We start from the raw sequence: 19,990 nt of genomic DNA, 5'->3' as shown, positions 1-19,990 counted from the left end.
CGATTTCTTTCTTCAGCAGCTTTCCGATAAACAAACATTTCTTTTCTAGAATGGAGTCCCTCCTTTGGTTTATCCTGTCTTACAGAGTTTCAGTTTATCAGAGTGAGAAACAAACTGCTTAGCATTTTATGTCTTAAAAATCATGTTTATGAAGATACTGAAAAATGATATATGCATGTGTCATTTGTAGAGGTACCCATTCCCAGTTGCATTCACTCCTTAAATATGCTTTTTACCATCCTGTTTTTGCAGCCAAGCAGAATTCTGAGTCATTCCCTATGCTGGCTTTGGAGAAGCAGTCACTCAGCCCAGAACTGTTTCCTGCTTGCAGGGTCCTTCAGCTTTTAAAGAATGAACTTGAGTATAATGAAAAAAAAAAAAAACCAAACAAACCAAACCAACAACAACAGCAACAAAAACCCAAAACAGAAAAAAAAACCAAAAAACAAAAAACCAACCAAAAATACCAAATTAGCTTTCATATGCATACGTATCTGTGATTCAAAGCTATGGTTTTGGCAAAGAATGAAACTGAGAAGGCCAGTTTCAATAGGGTGGTTAAATTAACTGTTGCATATTATCTGGTGCTTTAAAAATACTTTAATCTTTGATTAAAGATATAGTTTTGCTGTCCTGTTTCACACTGGGAGGTGGGATGTTCCTCCTACTACATCATTAATGCCTTTATAGCACTCTGGATGTATAGTTTTAAGTTCCAGCCTTATTGTAATCCCATTTAAAACAAGGCTAACTCCAGTCTGGTGAGGCTTATCTTCCTTGACCTTCTTCTTAGACTGTGGTAGAAGCAATTCACAGCCTACAACTAAGAATACAGTGGCACACTGCAGTGGTTTTACATTTGTGTGGTAATGCTAATACTTACTTCTCTTACTTGCAGTCACACATTCCCACAGTCTGATCAGTACAGCTGTGTGCATGGCTGTTGTTTGTCCAAATCAGCAGAATGACCAGGTATAAGAATCTAAGTGACCTTTTTTATTTCCCTAAAGTACTAGCAGTCTTTCTATTGAATCAGACCTGGGAGAAGTGTTTTACCAGTAATAGGCTGGCACTATTTTAATGAAGTTCTGATTTTAAAGGTTAGAGATTACATTAGAACAATGTCGGTGACAGACTTTGGGGATACCAGTGTGAGCTATGTGCTGGAATCCAGTTAAGTTTCCATTTGTCTCTTTGAAAACTCTGCTGCTTTTAAAGCCATAATCAGACTTCTTGTTACTGGCCCAGGAAAACTATCCCGTAGCCTAAGTCAGACCAGTGAATGTTTGAGTACAAAACAAAGCCTTTTAAAAATCAGTAGTGTAAGATGTTGCTTATCTGGAGACTGCCGTTAGCAACAGGTAGTTTTATGTGCTTAATCACAAGCAAGTAAATCAAGCTTCACCTCTACTGACTTCTGGAAGTTACAGTCAACTTACGTTTATCATTTCCATTTGCTATTTAGACAAGCAATCTGCGAAATAATCACCAGGCCAATAAAATATTCAGTGTAGGGCTCACTTGATCGCATGAATTGGATACTGCAACAGGTCAGATTTTATAGCAAGAGGCTGTTCTCTGATCTGGCTGAGGAGGTTGACTGCAGTTTTCTAGCTTCTGCAGATATGGTGTTGTGTTAGGATTCAGTCCTGAACTAAGTCCCTTAGTTGGCCAGGTTTTTTTCAGCACTGTGCTAAATAAGGTCTCCCTTAAGCTCCTCTAGGAGGAATAAAAGTGCGTCAGAAGTGTCATTATGATCTCAGCTTAGAGAAAAGGAGACTTTCACCTTTTCATAGTGTAAAATGAATGAATAGTAGATAAAATAAGTTCACAGGATTTATTCACATGAAATTATATGAGTTTCTTAATGCACCTTTTCTTTCTTTGCAGCTATTGGCTGACAAACAAGGTCCACATTAAACGACCCAGCACTGGTCTCCTCATGTATACACTTGCCACCAGATTTTGTGATGAAATTCACCTGTATGGATTTTGGCCATTCCCAAAGGATTTACATGGAAAACCAGTCAAGTATCATTATTATGATGATCTGAAGTATCGGTACTTTTCTAGTGCCAGTCCTCATAGGATGCCATTAGAGTTTAAAACATTGTATGTGTTACATAATAGAGGAGCACTTAAATTAACAACAGAGAAATGCATACAGCAATAAAGCACATGTAAAGTACAATAAATACAGAATACCCATCTCATCATAAAGATGATGTGCAATGGCAGTGGGACCACAGTGGGGATTTGTTTCAATACCCACTAAGCCATTGGAAAAAGGTGTTATATTAGAAGTACATAACCAGCTATTATACCTGTAAAGTGCTATATAACTAAGCTATCTTGACTGCAAGGGTTCAAGTAAGTGCCACTTTCACTAAGAACAAAGCTTGAATGTATACCCAGTAGTGTTTACAGGATGCAGTGACACATTCATCATGTATTAAAGAAGAAAAAGAACCTGCCAATTTGCCACTGTGATCAGACAACCTACAAAAGAATATCCAGTGGATGGAATATTTACTTGAGCAAATAAATCAGGTTTTGGCAGAAAATTTCATGATAGATTTGAGTAGAGAAAGTGAAGTCTGTAAGATCAAACAAATCAGTAAATGCCTTCAGTCAGAGAACTGTTTCTGATCTTGTATTATAACCTCAGCTTTTGTTGCTGTTTTTCTTATTGCCATTGGTTGGGTTTTGTTGCTTTTAAATTTTGGAGTCCTTACAAGATTTCAAGCATGTTATAAGTAAATGTTTTTATCTTATGGAATTGTCTTAAGAAAAAAAAGATCCGTAAGCGTGGGAGGGTGGAGGGGAACATCAAATATTTTATCAAGTGTTACCATGTTGTATCCTGCTGTCATACAATCTTTAACATCCCGATTGTTTTTCTAGCTCCTGTTGTCAGTACCCATTACATGAAACCACGCAGATATCATTTTGATCTGACTTGAAGAGAAGTTTTTCTCTCCTGTACAGATTTGAAGACATACAAGAGGGTGCCCTTCTTTTCGGTGCCAAAGATTACTCTTATAAACATTTTTTCCTTATCTTGGAGAAATTGTGTGGATTTCTATTTCTTTGCTGCTTAAGGGAACATGTTCTTTGTTATTTATATTTTTTAAGCATCTCAAAGCAAAGCCTCTTTACTGACTTTGCATATAGAATTCTTCAGAAAAATCTGCAGGAGTAAAGAAATTACTTCATACATTCAAATATATATGTGTGTATATGTACAGTTTTATTCCTGGTAGAAAGGAAAAGTCTAAAGAAACTCAGGTGACACTGGAACTAAAGAAAAAAAAGACCTAGCCAATATATGGAAAAAACTGCAGATCATACAATTCTTTGAAATTTCTAATGCTGTTAGGTGATCTCTTTATTTAATGTAACTCTTCTGTATCATCTAGATGTTCTGATGTGTAACTGACTGAAATATCACAGAGCTGCATTATCTCACAGTGTTGTTTTTGGATCAACAGTCTTGTTTATCCACAAAACCAAGAGTTCTTTCACTTCCTTCTTTCCAAAAAAAGAGAACAAGAAATTACAGGAGCATAGGAGAGGGTGGAGTAATGTACAGCGTACATTAAGAAGCAAAACCTGTTATCCTGTTATATGTTTTAGTGCTAAAAGAGCACATAAATGGGTAACATAATGGTTTCACATCTTTCCTTGGCTAGGGAGTAGGTATGCAGGTATAATGTATGGGTATTTTCTTGTTACGTTTTCAGATCTACATTAGATCCTGGTCTCCAAATATGATATTTAGTGTATCTACTGAATTTTGAATTAGTTTGTGCAATTTCATATGTATTACCACACTCACAAACATTTACTAGCTGAAAATGCTCTTTATTACCCATTTTCTCCTCTTAAGTTCATGTATTTTGTCATGCATGATTGGAGATCTGTGATTATGCAAATTTGGTAGCTAAATCACTGCCTTGCAGCCAAATATTGCAGGAAGTAGAAAGTCAGTTCTGCTATGTGTAAGACACAGTAACATCTTTCCTTATTCACCAGGCTCTCGTACCCAGGACAGTTTACTTTGGCCACATGCTAATGTGTGATAAGTGGTCCTAACATGAAACTCACTGAAACCAAGGCATCACGAGGCGCTAAACAGCTATGGAGACTGGAATGTATTTAATTTGTTGTTGATAAACCAGAGGGTGCTATTTGTTCACTATGTATGCCTTCATTTTAATGCAAGGTTATTTCTTCGATGGAGAATGAACATATTCCTGTTCTTGCTGTTAGGGTTTTGCTATGAAAAGCATATTTCACATACATTGACAAAGTTGCTATTGAAATAAAGAATTCACAGATTGCCAGTCTATCAGAAGCTCAGAGAAAAATCTGCTTAGCTTTCTCTTCTGGGAATGTCTTTTCTTCTCTCTAGTGTCAGGCCATTGACAAACAGGAAGCTCAAATAGTCTAAAATATTAACTTGACAGGTGATTTTGTTCACCTCATGGAAGGTTTGAATATGCCAATCGATTATGTATCTGACAACAAAGTCCATGGGGACTCTCTAATTCCTTGGCAGTAAAAAAAATTATTTGTGTAAATGAATAAATGAAAAGAATATCATGTAAATAGAAAGATAGGTGAGAGAATTTGCCTTTAAAAGTCAGCAGACAAATTAAATCTTGGCCTACGCCTGTTCTGCATGCTTCACATTTGATTTTCCACAAGTGAAGTTAACTTTAGTACCTAAGCCATGGAGTCCAGGTTTTTACCCTATCACTAAATTTCTCTGACTTGGTTTGGCACAAGACATGACAGTAGCACCTACTTCCAAGACAACAGTTTTCCCATACCTCCTCAAAACTGGGCCTTAACCTCATCTTCTGCAGGCTTTCCATCTTCAGTACTGCACATCTGGGCACTGTGAGCCATGGGCTCAGAGCTCTCTGCTGTTACCTGTATTCATCCTTCTCATAGCACTCTCCCCTCAAACCAGCACCTAGGTGTGCCTCCCTTCCAAAACCATGGGTCTCTACACCAGTACATCTCTTCCTCACCTGCCTCACTTTGTCCTGAGCTGAGGTGTGATGTAGTGAGGAGTGGGTCTCAAACCATTCTCTGAGGCAAGTAGCAGTTGTGGTCTTTGTGCAGGTTTTCACAAGTACTAGGGGTCAATTTACACTATTGTTCTTGTATAAGACCTGTGTCCATGTGGAGCCCAAAGATTCTGAGGGTCTCCCTGGTGTGTGGTTTGCTGTGCTACAAATTGTTTGTTTTGAGTTGGTTTGTGACCACCAGTTTCTGCTTGGTCTGAGGCAACCTGAGGTGAGACATGCCCAGGATTTTCCCTATTGTTTGCACTCTACAGCTGGGAAGCTGTAGCAGTGGACTCATTGCAGACACCCTTCTTCCCTTTCCCTTATACCTCCCGGGGCTCTTGGAGCATTTCTGTTAAGGCACCCCAGGACCTAAATGAAAAAGACAGATTACTTCCGCTGTGTGATTTTTTCCCTAAAGGTGACCCAGGGCATAGCAGCAAAGGCTTAACTGCTGTACAGAGGCTTTGAGGTGGAACAGATTTCATTTTGTGGTCCTTCACTGGTCAGCAGCCAACAACTTAAGCCTCCGTAGCTGCCTTAGGTGATTCCTGTTGTTTATCTACATTCACACATCTGCTGCCCACAGAGCACAAAGCAGATGATCGCTTTCTATTATAATTACCACTTTTATAATCCAACACTATCAACAACTAATACAAAGTAGTAGGATAAAAAGAAAGATCCCTAACGTTGTAATGTTATCTGCCCTGGTGAGAAACAACTGAAATGCCAATCAGTTGTGTTCTGAGTGTTCCTCAAATTTATCCTCTCATCAGCTATTTCAATTGCCAGCTGTGGTTCCTAAATGTACATTAAAAATAAGAACTGGAAATTAAATCAAGACAGCAGAACATGTGTATTTTTCCAAAGCTTACGGCAGCTTTGCATTAAGCAACTTGATTTCATTCAGATAAATTGATTGTAAATCGCTTATTAAGATACATGTTAATGTTTCTGTGACAGTCTTTCATGTTTCATAAAAATAATAGATAAATGTTTGATTGTTAACTTTTCAGCTTTGGGATAGTTCTCTCCCACAGCTCTGAGCCACTCTCCAGATACAAGATCTACTGAACCTGTCAAATCTGAGACTGATGCATAATACTGTATCCTTCTTTTGTTAAACCATATAAGCAACATGTGCTTGAGATCAGTACTTTTTCTCTAATTGACTGCAATTTGAAGAAAAACAGGTGCGGGTTGGGTACCTATTTTAGTGGTTGATCTAGCAAAGTGCTAAGCACACTTTGCGGTGACTTTCCTGGGAGAGACATGTCCAGGATCTAGATGGGGATCCAGATTAGCATATTTCAGGATAGAACTCTGAAATTGCACATTATTTATTTTTGAGAGCACTGTTACTTTGTGTAGGGAAAAGCACAATTGTTATAAATGTAGATAAAGGAAGAGCGTTTACAGAGAGCTTCATTCCTGCACAGTGTTATTGCTACTGAGTGTATATCATACAATTTCTGTGGTTTAAAGTATTGATACATATTCTCTCAGAATTGTCATGTTTGACACTGTTAGTATTATTTCAAGTACAGCTATGGGGATTGTTTTTTATTTGTATAACTGAAAAATAAAAGATTTTCTTTCACATTTTCTGCTATATTCTGTTCCATATTCCTTTGTAACACCGTTATGGTAATTTTATCAGTCTTGTGCTAATTGTAAGAATCTGTGGAAGAAGAGTGTCTGCTCCTTTAAGGTATCTAATCAGGGACTTTCTCAACACAAAAGGGGATATTAAGAAAAGGAGGAAGCCATAAACAGGAACAGAGAGACACAAACTTGTCTGACCAATAATAAGGAAGGCAGAAATGAGAACCAAAACTGATGAGTCACAGAAAATGGTAAGGGTATATACAGTGTAGGATTTTTTATTCCAGTGTAATTTTCTGATCAAGGACTTTGTCAAATGGGATACTAAGGAAAAGGGGGAAGCAAAGTATGTGGACACCCAAACCAGACAGGTTAATCGTAATGGAGACAAGGAGAAGAAGCCAACCTCATTAGTCACACTGAACAGCTATCAAGAAACTGTGGGCAAATGGTACTTTGCAACTGATAAGGATGGAATCCTGAGGGTCCAGGATGCTGGGGGGGAGTCGGTGGGTCTTTGCAAATGGAGCAATGTGCAGGGGAGGAAGAGAAGTGGAATAGACAGAAAAGGGGATGGTTGCATGTAAACCATGGTGGGTCAGTATGCTAAGGCTGATTGCCCCAGTCTATCTTAACTCCTTTAAATCTTCTCTTACCTCCTTCTCTGTGTAATCTCACTGTCTATTCAATGCATGTGCATGCTGGAAGGACTCAGTGCCAGATGCTGGGGAACTGTCGTGAGAGGAGTGGGTGCCAGCTGCTGGAGTGCTGATGAGGGATGTGGATCACCCTGGCCTGTGGTGGCCAAGATGAAAGAGGGTGCACATGAGCATTGGCAGAGAAACTGTCCCATTTTCATTTTTTACTGTGTTTTGACATAGGACTGGATTAAACCAGAATATGATCTCTTTATAATTTTCAGGATGTTTTGCATGTCTTTTTGCTTGCAACCTAGCAAATGTTTTAAGATGAGACCAGAAAAATCCTCTAGAAAAGAGTATGCAAATCACACATAAATGAAAATTATTGAATGAGCATTTAATTTAGGGCCACTTGATCAGAGCTAGTGACAGCTCACCAGGAAGTGCTCAACGACCCTTCACATCTCTGTTGCTCACTTGCAGGTTGTCTACTTGTTCTGACAAAAGCTTTGAATTCCATGTTAGTCACAATTTTCAGGCCTCCATTCGTATTGTTACACACTGTGTGAGCAAGGCACCATCAGAAATGAATTTTTTCTGCTTGGAGTGTGTAGTTAACATCTCAGAAAAGCATCTGTGATGAGCCAAATCAGTCATTCAAAGACAGCAGCCATAGCCCAGCTGAAGTGCTGCTGCTGAGGTCACCTTGTTAAAACATGGTTTTCATTTTAATCAGAAGAGACTATTTTGTTTAGTGCACATGGTGCATATAATGAACCACCTCTTGCAGACTGAATCTTGGAAGGTGACATATAGAGGTTGGTCTGGAAGTTTGCCTGTGGGGATTTGGTGATTTTTCCTGCTTGTGCCCTGCTTCTGTACTCCAAATTACAATAAAATTTCTGATTCTTCTCATAGCAACATAATACTGTGTGATTCTCAGGTACATGTATTTTATAGAGATACTGCTTTCATGCTTAGTAGATCACAGTGCTTAAAGCATCAGTACCCAAATACCTACACAGTTTCACAGCAGCAAGTGTGGAGGGGAGATTAAGCTCTGCATCTGTCACAGTGAGACCCACTGACCTGCTTGCTGGTAGAAATGCTTTTTTGGAAGCCATCTGATATCACAGCTTTGCCGTACTCTTAAGTACGAATCTCCTATTCTCTGACAGGGCAGACTAGGTCTCTTGACAACACCTTGGAGCTGGTATAATGTTTGAGAAAGTAGCTGGTTGAAAGTGATGTCAAAAGGGGGAAAGGTTTGGGGTTTGAGGGAGGTTTTAAAAGTGAAGATGAAATCCAAGTCAAAAATAAGAAAATTTATGGCAGGAAAACATTTAATTTTCTTCAGAAGTTTTTTTATATGTCGTTAGATGTCATAAATCCTTCTCAGTTTTACTAATAAATCAAAAATTATTTGCTCCTTGTGCTCTTCTCTTCCTCATGCACATTTTCTCTCCAGTCACCCTCATGATGTCTCCATCTCTTCCTCTTTCTTTCATTCTTTTCTCATATAGTGTTGCTTCTCTCACTGTATTTCTCACTCTCTCATAGCCTCTGTATCCAGCCATTTCTCCCTCATGCTTTGCCTCTCTCCCCACCCCCAGACCCACTTCCTTCTCTCTCTAGTTCACCTAAAAGTAAAGAAATGGAAAATTCACCTAGTTAAGTTGATTTTTTTACCCTAAGGAAAATGGTACTTAAAAAGTACACAGTTTGGATTTAGATTGCGGTTTTGTCAGAACAAGTACATCTTTGCAGTAAGTAATTGTAAACAAGACAGTATTTAGATAATAGCGTGAGCTGTAAGAAACAAAATTCCATATTCTAAAAATGTCATCTCTTTGTCTGGCTACAATTCTTATCCAGATAATGGCATGAATTGAAAAAAAATATTCTGCCAATATTTAGAGAAAATTATTTTCATGTGGATGAGCTTTTTGTTCAACTGATGATCTGGTTAAAGAAGCTATAACTGACTCTTAGTTAGATATAACTGACTTTAGTTAGATATGTAGGTGATGTGATGCAAGAAGAGTCTGTGATTAAGTATCTATTTTTATTATTTCATATTTGTGTTAAATTCTTGTTATTATTTCCCTTAAAAATCTATCTCCTTAACTTTACTATTCTTTCTGTGTTAACCTATTTTAATTTTTGTATCTCTGTTTTTTCTTTAGATAAAACTTCCTGGCAAGGAGTTGTGGTTTAGAGGGGAAAATGAGTGTTCAGGGGTTTTTTCTTTACTAAAGAGTATATAAAAAGTTTGAATCGTTCTTCAATCCAATTTTACTCAACAGCTACAACAATAAAGAAGTAATAGTAACATACGTAAGTCTTGAACAGCAGTTTCTAGCAGATGATGATATTTTAAAACACCTTTTGTGTCTGAAATACCAAGAAATCATAATTCTCTTTTGTTTGTTTATAACTAGTTTAACTTTGCAACCAAGTACATTGCTTTCTCACCTGAGTATTCACATGAAGTTCCTCTGTTGGAGCACCAGATGTAATCTTGATGTTTGCTCCTACCTCTTCACTTTAGCTGATTTTCACACATTTGTCTTGAGATCATTTAACTTCCACTGAGGAATTGTAATGAATATTAGGATCCAAGGAACAAGGTGAAGTATGAGTAAAGGGAACAAGCTATTTGAGAAGAAAAGAGATCCTACATCTCACTGCTAGGCAATCCAAAGGAAAAGTGGCTATTTGGCATCAGTGACAAATGTGTGCTGCTGTCTAAGACTGAACGTTTCATTATAATGTCAGAAGAAACTGAGTTTCTAAGAGGCCAAGGATGGTAAAAACCACAGCAGCAGTCATGTCACACAACAGCAACAAAATGAAGAAGCTTTTCCCTTCCCTTCAGACTTAGTGTGGATTTTTTGTGTGCATAAGCCAAAACAGATGGAAGGGGAAAGGACTTTTCCTCAAATGAGTGACAACATTGCAAGCTGTGCATGTGAGAAAGGAAATATGTTCACTCTCACAGGGCTAAAAACCTTTCTAAACTATCTTTTAAGTCTCAAAAGCCTTTTAACACATCTGCAACAGAACAGAAAGAGTTCATTATCACCTTGGCCTCACTTTGCATCAAAAGATAAATTTAAAAATCTGCAGAAACCTTTAACGAATTACAAATAACCCTTACTTCTTCACAAGCTGTTGCATTTTATTCACACATGGATAGACAGCAAATATGTTCAAAAGCAGACAGTACAAACGAAAACTTAAAACCGTTGGAGTGAGAGCTCCTTTGGACCCAGGCCCAGAGGGAAGCCAAAGCACAGGGATTGAATTAAAACCTTTGGATAAGCTGAGATACATGAAGGCACACCAAAGTGAAATAGAAATACAGATTTTTAACTTTTAGTAGAAATACATGCTAAGTGCTTTAAGCATTGAAAAGCTGCAGCAAAGAGTCCTTAAACACAGTTCTTACTGCAGTGGTGTTACCTTTTCACAGAATTTCTTTACTTTAGACAAAATATAGATGGAACTATACTGCTCACGTTTTTTAGATAGAGTGTTCACATAAACAATAAGAGTTGATAGAAACTGTGTACACAAATCTGTGTAATACCTATGTAGCACTTGTGTAAGACTTACAACTGTTAGAATTACACCAGGATAGGTTAAGAAAAGGAAAACTAGAATCGTGTGTCAATTTATTGGTCAATTAACAATCCACACTTCTGCAAGTTTAAAGAAGAAGAAGCAGCTGTTTTCTACTTGTGTTTGCCTGCTGCTGCTGCTGTTACTGCTTGGCCTTATCATGTAACCCCTTCGAACTCTACCTTTAGAAAACTGACACCATGAAATAAAGAACTTCAGCAGGACAGCAGCCTCCTCTGCGCTTTCACCCTCATCCAACAAGGGAAGGTAGCCCATCAAAAGCTCAACATAAAACCAGTAGCATTTACTTTTCACTCCAAAAATCCTTCTGTTTTCAGTGACCAGGTATCATTGTTACACTTTGTCAGCTCAGCTTTCGGTTGTACATGCCTGAATTTAGGACTGTAACAAATACTTGTACAGGGACCTGTAACCAAAGATGTTAACTTTTAAAGTAAGACTGTTCCATTTCTCCAAATTTACAGACCCTCAAAATCTAGAAATAAAACAATTTAAAATATGGCATGTGATAAGGAGAAATGACTTTCTAGACTGGAATGATGATATTCTACAGTCCCCTGGCATGGTTGCCTCAGAGTTTTAGCTTTGGTTATGGATGGAATGGATAGCTCCCAAATGAGTTAAGCTGGAATAGGATAAAATCTAACTTGACAAGTCTCTGGAGCATTGATATCCCAAGGAAAAAGGGGAAGTTCTGGGGAACTGGAAGATGACCACTCTCTGTAAGTGCAGACTTTTATTTCACTATGCTTACAATGGCAAATAATGATGGGACGAAGTAGGGTCTGTGTGCCTTGATGGCCTACTGTTTCTTAATTCTTTTTATCCGTGACCCTTGACTATGTTTATGAGGTCTGCTTTTTCTCCTGCCCATCTACCAGGGACTCACAGGGTTCCCTGACAGCACATACAGGACAGCAAAGAAGATATTTAATGTTCTTTAACCTCAGGAAGATGACATACTAGGAAACTGTTGACTTCCTGCTGATGCTAGTCTCTTGCAGATCAAGTTCTCTACACCACAGAAGATTTTTTCAATATTTTTCTACTTTTACCCCAGAGGTTGTACATTTTGCTTATTCCCAACTGACATGAAATTAGTTTATTGCTTTACTGACTGTGAATGTGCACTTGCACATGTGTTTCATAGGTTTAGAACATACACATATAAATAGAAACCTATATGTAACACTAATCTTTTGAAGAGAAATGTGTATATATTAAATATGTATACATAAATCCTAGTGACATGCATATAATATTCCCCAAAGGATTTTTAATTACTTATAAATCAGTGACAATTTTTTACTTTGTCTTATATGTTGACATGTTCTCAGATAACTAATCACATTATTTTTTCCCTCTAAGCTTTACCTTCCTTTCATCATCAAGGGTATAGAATCCCCTTATGTGTAGACTGAGATGAAAAAGGAAGTCTTTTATGATACTGGCTGTTAGTAGATACTTCATTAGGGGTGTGCTGTCTACAGCTCCATTAATCATTACTAAGTCAATTATTTTAACTTCAGCGCGCATATCCCTTGTTAGCTAAGAAGGCCAGTTCTCTCTGCATTTTTATTCAAAACAGAGCAGTCCTTCAGCCTGGGTATATTCCCAGACCTCTGTGAGATTTGCTGGAAAAAGGACTGATTTACCCCAGCTGAGGTTAAAATCTCCATGTGTACTTTCCTGCAAACAGACTTCACCTCATTTCGCTTCTATGCTGTTTGATTCTCCTCCAAGAGAAGAAAAAATGAAAGGGAGAAGTCAACAGATTCAGATCAGACTGCAAATGAATTTCCACATGATCTATAGGAGAAATGAAAGTCTTGCTCCTTCTTTCACTTCCTGCACCAGTGCTTATCTGAATGATGTGAAAGAAGAGAGGTTTCATATGATGCAAGAATTTGCATTTGGAAATTCCATCTGATATTGAAAACACATCTTATCTGAGAGTGAGATTACTTATTTTTGGCTTGAGTTTATGGAAGTTAGTCTTATTTAGCTTGGGTTCATATCAGCACATGCAAAGATGTCCTAAAATTTGCCTGTTCCATAGGATTGATCTTAGGTCTAAATTTAAAACCGATTTTAAGACATTGGGCTAATTGAGAATTCTTCAGCATATTTGAAAAGAGTAATTCCATAGTGTTTGATGTTGCTTGATTTTACTTCCTAAATACAGAAGGGAAAAATGAAGCATGGATGGCCTTACTTTGAAAAGAAGATGAAATGTTATTTTAAAACAGTGTATCTTTCAAGATAAAAGCTTAATCAGATCAGTAGCTGAAGGTCCAGCAAAAAAAACTCTGTCTTTCTTCATAAATAAAAAGATATATTTTATGCTGACTAATAAGAATAAAGAAAAATTCCTACAGTTTATGATCTAGTCTTGAATCCTGGCAGATGTAGAATACACATTTTACACTGAGAAATATTTATTAAAACTATGAAATTAAACTGTTATTTGTAAAAAAAAATGTATAGAACAACTATAGAAGTTAGTTAAATAAAAAACTTCTAAAAATATCCCCTATTTTTATTTTCACATACTCAGTTTTGCAAAATCAAATCTAACTATTCTAAAGAAATGGATATTTGGATATTACTTTGCAAGCTGTGTTACAATAACAATACTGACATAGAAAGCTGGGCTTTCTCTGTGTAAAATTAAATCAGCAAACTGTTTCTTAATTTATTGTTTAACTGATACAAAAGGAATATAAATTCATGAGTGAGAGATATATTCCCAAGAATTAGTTTTATTTGATCAAATAAAGAAAATTACTTCTGCCTCCTCAAAATAAACAAGAAATGTTATGATTACTTTTAAATTTGTTTGGGTAGCGGAAATGTAAAGAAACTAAAGAAAGTTAATTGTGTGTGTGTGTGGAGAAAATATTAGTTGTTTGTTCAGTGAAAAAATAAAAACAAGGGAAATTAAGCAGGTTCAGCATCACAAAGAGGAATGGGATAATGACTTCAATGCTGTGCCTGTGAGGACATCTCCCTTCCAGATGTTGCTCATAACATCACTGAAGTAATTTTTACTGATAGAAACAAGAGATAATCAGAATAAACAGTAGAAATAAGTGATCATTGGGCTATGTATATATGATTTAAGATCCAGAGCAAACAACTTAATGTATCTTTTGTTTTAAAGGATTCTCTGGAAGTATCCAAGGGGGAAAAATGACAAGCTGTTAAATTAGGTATTCATAAATACCAAAAATATGTGTCTTCCTTCAGCATCCACATCATAATGGAAGCCTTTACTATACTGAGAGTCTAAAAAGGACTCATTGTACCAAGCCCAAAGCCAAAGGATAACCACAGGTGAAGATACTAACTAAAAGTGATGCTATGTGGTATGCGAAAGAACAGCTTTTGATCCCTACTAATTGTAGAGGCAGGGAGCTTTTGATCGCCCCTTGTTGCTTTGGGGTAGAGTATTTCAGACTCATGGTATGTTTTTTGTTCTGCTTTGATCACACTAACTCTGACAAAGACTAATGCAGCCATAATCTATGCTTGCTTGTAAAATTAGTTTACCACATAAAGTTACAGTGATTGTAAGACATTCCATTTTGGAAAGGAATATTTAGGCAGGATAAGAGTTAGCTGTACCTGTTGCTTAGAAAACAATAGCCTAAAATTATGCATTTGCAGACTCATGTTGATGTCAAGCTCTGTCCTTCTGTTTCAGAGGGGTCATACTAACTCAGATAACATCATACCTGTGATATTCCATTATTTGAATGAGTTGACTCTTTCCAATTTGTTATTCGTATATTGATATATTTATTTGATTTCAAGATTAAAAGACAGCATTTTTAAATTTTAGTTATATTGGTTGATTCACCAGGATTTCAAGCTGTATGCATGGAAATAGATACTTGATTTTCAGTAGAACAACAACAAGAATACATATCTGTTTTTATTTACTATATATAACAAAGGCTATAATTAAGATTTACAACTATTGGGTGATTTGTTAATTTCTAAGACTGTTGATCTGGATTCCAAAGTTACATTGTTGTCATTCTCAATTTACTGCAATACTCCAATATTTTAGCTCCCTTTGTCTTTTTAATTTGGAACAAGCTACTTATAAAGTGTGCTTTGTGTTTTTATATGAGATTTTAAGTAGCTTCTAGATGAATTTGTTTGTCAGCTAAAAGCTTATGAAAAGTTGAAGGTTTGAAAGTTTCCTATCATGTCCTGTATGTACTGTTGACAGTTCAGATAACTGTGGAATTAAACTCAGTCTTTAGTTCTGAAACTAAACTTTTTCTTATTTTTATCTTAAACATACTCATTCATAGCCATTTGAGACATGGAAGTTTATAGATTTTAAAATAAAGTGAATTTCCTGAGAAAAAACCTGAACTTCCAGTAAATGTGGGTTTAGTTTATACTGTTGTCAGTAGAACAAGTTTAAGATCCAGGATGATAAATTTAGATAAATAAAAAGATGTTGCTTATTTTTAATGTCTTCATTATCCAAATGAAGGTTTCTGAGTTGAAACTTGAAGGATCTCAAAGTTTAAGTCTGTGTTTAAAAGAGGTTATGTGTAGCTGAAATTCCTTCTGAATCCCTCAGTATAGTGTTTCCTATTTGGCAGTCTGGCCCCTTCAGGGGACCTTCTACCAACTTGAAATTCTTTAACTAGAGAATTTAGATCATCTGCAACTAGGCCATTCTTGTCATGAGTGTTAGGAACAACAGAAGGACAGTTGTTGAGGAAAGTGATTGGTCTGAGTATTACTGATATTTGTGGTACTCTCCAAATCAGTATGATATAATAACTGCATCTACTTAAAATTTTACCAGATGTGTGCTTGGAAGTGCAAAAGTAATGTCTTTGTGGCATCATATTGAGGTCAATGTAATAGGAATAGTGAGGAAAGAAGCACCAGATGCAGAATATCCCCAATAAAAAACCATTTACCTTCTTGGTTAATATTTATATTACCAGAAAACTCAGTTTTTAAATGTCTTTTTTTTTTGTAGCCTACAGAGTTTGCAAAATCCACAGTAAGCATTCCTATATATGAACAGCTTTATGCTGCCTAAAATTAAATAGCAGTAGGCAGTAATAATAAGTGCTATGAGCATTTTGTTCTTCCTTTTGTATTTATCTTTACGGTTTTAATAATGAACAAATTAAGCAAAATGATAAAAGCTCCTGAAATGTACTTCAGAGTTTGGTCTGCAACCCATAAGGGGACAGTAAGACATTTTTCTTCATGAAAGGAATGGCAGTAGCATCTTAAAATGAAAAAAAGTATCAGTCTTTCTTATGCCTGAAAACTGCTGAATCTGGAAGGGCCAGTCTCTTTGAAGTATTAGAACAAAGTTCAACAAAGCCAAGCTATCGATTATAGGAAATGCCATTCACTCTGACTTGCATTTCTGTTTTAAATTTGCGTACCTTGATTTGACTGATGACATTTAGTGAGCTTTATTGCCACTGCATATGTATTACATCGGGGATGAAATTACACTACATGGATTAAACCAATAACACCCTTTATGAAACAGAAATCTGTTAGATGAGCTCAAGTATTGTAATTTCCTCTTGCTATGTGTACTATTTTAGGGTCTATTTCTTGGTTTCTTATGCTGCAGAGTGAGCTGTTCTGATCTCTTGCACGTAGACTGTACAGAACAACTTGCCTCTTCTGGAAACGCAGAGGGAATTTAGTGAAGGCACTAGAAATTGTTGCTTTGGTTTTGCATTATTCTTGCAAAATACAGAGTTCAATCCATAAAATGCTGTTTATCAAAAGGTAAGTGGTTGAAAGGGGCAACTAGTTAACCATCTTTTCTCTGCAAAGAAAAGGCACCTACTTACGCAAGGTGGTGAATGGAAGAGGTGGATTACAGAAACAGCATTTGCTGTCTAAGACATAGAGTAACTCAGACCACCAATAGAGTCCTCTCTCCCCCGTTTTAGAGGAAAATGTATATTTGGCTTATCCTCTATAATTTATTAGACTTGTCTTATATTCTAAATTCTTTTATCTTACTTTGAACCTTTGAATAAACAGCATGTAAATGTTTGTAATACAGTGTGTTTCCTAGTACATTTTTCCCAGCAAAGTGTTTACACTGAACTGACCCTTTTCCATTACCTTATTCCTCTATTTTCCCACTCTTGTTTCTCTTAAATCATTCAAATCCATCCCCTTTCCTTTCCTGTGGTTCCTGCACTGTATATCCCATAGGTAGACTTGTCTCAAAATGCTGTTCTGCATGCTGTAATATGTCCTGTTTCCCTTTGGCAGTGACCATGCAGTCTGAAAGGTGCTCTGGAATTGGTTTATGTTGAAGGGTTTCATGCCTGGACAATAAAGAATTTAATGCCTGGACAAAGCAACTGGGTCTCTCCTGAGGCAGCTCTGGGAGGGACCAAAACCAGGGGGCCCTTCTGTGTCCTTGTCTTGAGTTCCCGTTTGTATTTGTGCCCCAGGACTCTTCTGAACTCAGGAAGACAATGTGTTAATGAGTCCTGTGATGGGCCTAGAAATGGCAAGGCAGTGTGTTCTTGGCCTTCCACACCTGCTTTGTTTCTCTGTGCTGCTCTGTTTGTGCAGGTGAGTTTTTATCACATAACTTAACATTCTTACAATTAAAGGTGCAGCTGGACAGAACCACACTGTCCTCTCCTTGAAAGGCATATGAAGACATCTGTTTCACCTCCTGGGACAGATCTGCTCACAAAGAAGACAATGCTGCTGCCAGGTACCTACAGGCTCTTGTAGGTCTGTGTGGGTCCAGTGTGCTGAGTCCTACAGACCCACTTCCCAGGAAGGAAACTGAGCATCAAAGATGCTGCAGGTTTCAAAGTAACTGTACTCAGCTAGAGAAAAGTGTATCACTTGTCATTACTGTAGGCTCCCTCAGGCTCCATTCTCACTTCACCATTCCAGAGTAGGCATTGCTGACCAACTGTGTCTTGACAACAAAATCATAAAATTGGGAAGATTTCATGGCACTGTAAGTCAGACAAAGATAACAGAACACCAGGCTGGGAAGCCATATTCTTCTAGAATGAAGTCTGCAGTCTCTACACTTCTCACTAAGTCTGTCTCCCTCTTTCCTTCTTCTTGTGGATGACACAGCAAGTGGAATATCAAACACCAGGAAAGAAAGGAGTTGAGAAGTCCATGTACATTGATATGTATCTATACCTCTCTATCTACAGTAATATATGTATATATGGCAAATAGATTTTTCAGCTCAGAGAAAAACCAAGAACCGTGAAGGACTGAAAGTACAGATGGCGCTTCTGGTATCAAAATAGAAAATGCTTCATACACAATGAAACTCTGGAAGAAACTAAAAGACATTTCTCAGAAGCAGATCCAGATCATGTTGTGATTGTTAATTAGTTCTGATTTCTGTATTCTATGTATTATTATTATTTTTATATGATAATAGCAAAAAAGTGGAAGTGAGCAGAAGATTCAAAACAGAAAAGTACCATTTTGGAAACAATGACAGTTTGAACATTAGCAAAATGCTTCATCTTGTTATTTGAGTTACAGTTTTTTCTGAAGACCCATCATTATTGTTGCTGTTTGCATTTCTCAATGCACAAAAAAGGGCCTTGCAGACACCTCTATTCATCACAAAAAGAATCCATTTAAATGAAAAAGTTAGCATATGTGTCCCTTAACTTTGACCATTTGTTTCCTTTGAGCTAAAGAAATCAAAATGAAGATAATAACATAAAGGATTCATTCCTGGTAGTTCTGGTTGTTATTTCAATTACATTAAAATTCATTTTCCAGATAAATGGGTCTTACAAGCTTTCATCTAAGATAAAGGTAGTAAAAAAATAGATTTAATGAGCCCAAGTAATCACAGTTCTTTTTAAGGGCCTTTTCAAATAAACTTCATTTTGCTGTTGGTCCTGATTTTAAAGCTGCATGTTTCTGACTGCAGTGATACAGTTTAGTGGTAACCAAAGAAGACTAAACTAGTCTTAGGTCATATTTATACTATTTGCATGTAGGAAAAACCATGAAGATTAAAAGTACTCCTTGGATAAATTGTTTTATATCTTATTCTGACCATACTGGAGAAAAAACTGTTTAAATGTTATAGTTGTCACTGCTGTCACAGTAGCCAAGAACCTAAAATCTGTAGACACAAAATGGACTGTCTTGGGTGCCAGTGTATTTGGTTGAATTTTGTATCTGACGTTTTTTTTGACCATGATTTCATTTTTGAAGCAGACCAGGAAAGTTCTGAACATCAAGTTCAGGAACAGGAGTTTTGTTAGGACATTCTTTGAATTAGAAAAATGAAAATCACACACACTGTAGAAATAGAAAAGAAGGTAATGGAGTTCATGGGACTTTGTGGAGACCCTGATCAGTGCTTTTTGCACACACAGATACACCCAGCTTTATTCCTGTTCCATTCTACTTTAAGCCCTTGAAAACTTATTCAGAATGACAGTCTTGCTTGCAATGTTATTCGTAAAACTACTCATTATACAGGGATGAAATGTAGTATTTGCAACTAAAATAGCACATTATCACTTTTACTTTTTATGGCTATTGGGCCCTTACTGTAATGATGTGAGGGGGTGTTACTGAAAACTTCCTGTCAAAAATTCACATAGGAGACAAATGAGGATGGAAGCAAAAAATGCCATAGAAAATTGATGCAGACATTTGCATTTCTACCAGTATTGAGAAGCTATCCTAAAGAAAGCCTAGCATTTGTTTTCCCTCCTGGTTTAATTCTGATTATTTCTGGTTTTTATGCAAAAGCTTCCTAGTGTAGAACAAAAGAGTTGTGGAAGGAGGGACAGAAGTTACACGGCTGCCTTTACCATAGGATTCATAGTAATGTTTGCCCTTGCAAGTTTGTTTATAGGCCCATATGGTAATCTATAATCAACTCCAAACATGATTTCTGGGTTCTAACTTCCACATGGATCACATGGAAGTAGAGAAATCTGACTCCTATCAGGCCAATTATTGATGTCTCATTTCTTT

General features: G+C 36.9%; 1 protein-coding gene across 1 annotated transcript in view; it reads left to right on the top strand.

Moving 5' to 3' along the window:
• ST8SIA4 (ST8 alpha-N-acetyl-neuraminide alpha-2,8-sialyltransferase 4) overlaps positions 1 to 2,173 on the top strand; it is a gene marked incomplete at both ends in the record, with an annotated part of 67,331 nt that extends 65,158 nt beyond the window's left edge. Inside the window, one exon of the mRNA XM_082301295.1 lies at positions 1,891 to 2,173. Within this exon, the coding sequence (XP_082157421.1) occupies positions 1,891 to 2,173 (283 nt within the window). The remainder of the gene's footprint in view (positions 1 to 1,890) is intronic.
• Positions 2,174 to 19,990: the final 17,817 nt, after the last annotated feature.

This window comes from Coloeus monedula (assembly GCF_965178545.1).
Source record: "Coloeus monedula genome assembly, chromosome: Z".
NCBI classification, from domain to species: Eukaryota; Metazoa; Chordata; class Aves; order Passeriformes; family Corvidae; genus Coloeus; species Coloeus monedula.
Note: the sequence above shows the minus strand (reverse complement) of the source record. Positions and strands in the feature narration are given on the sequence as shown.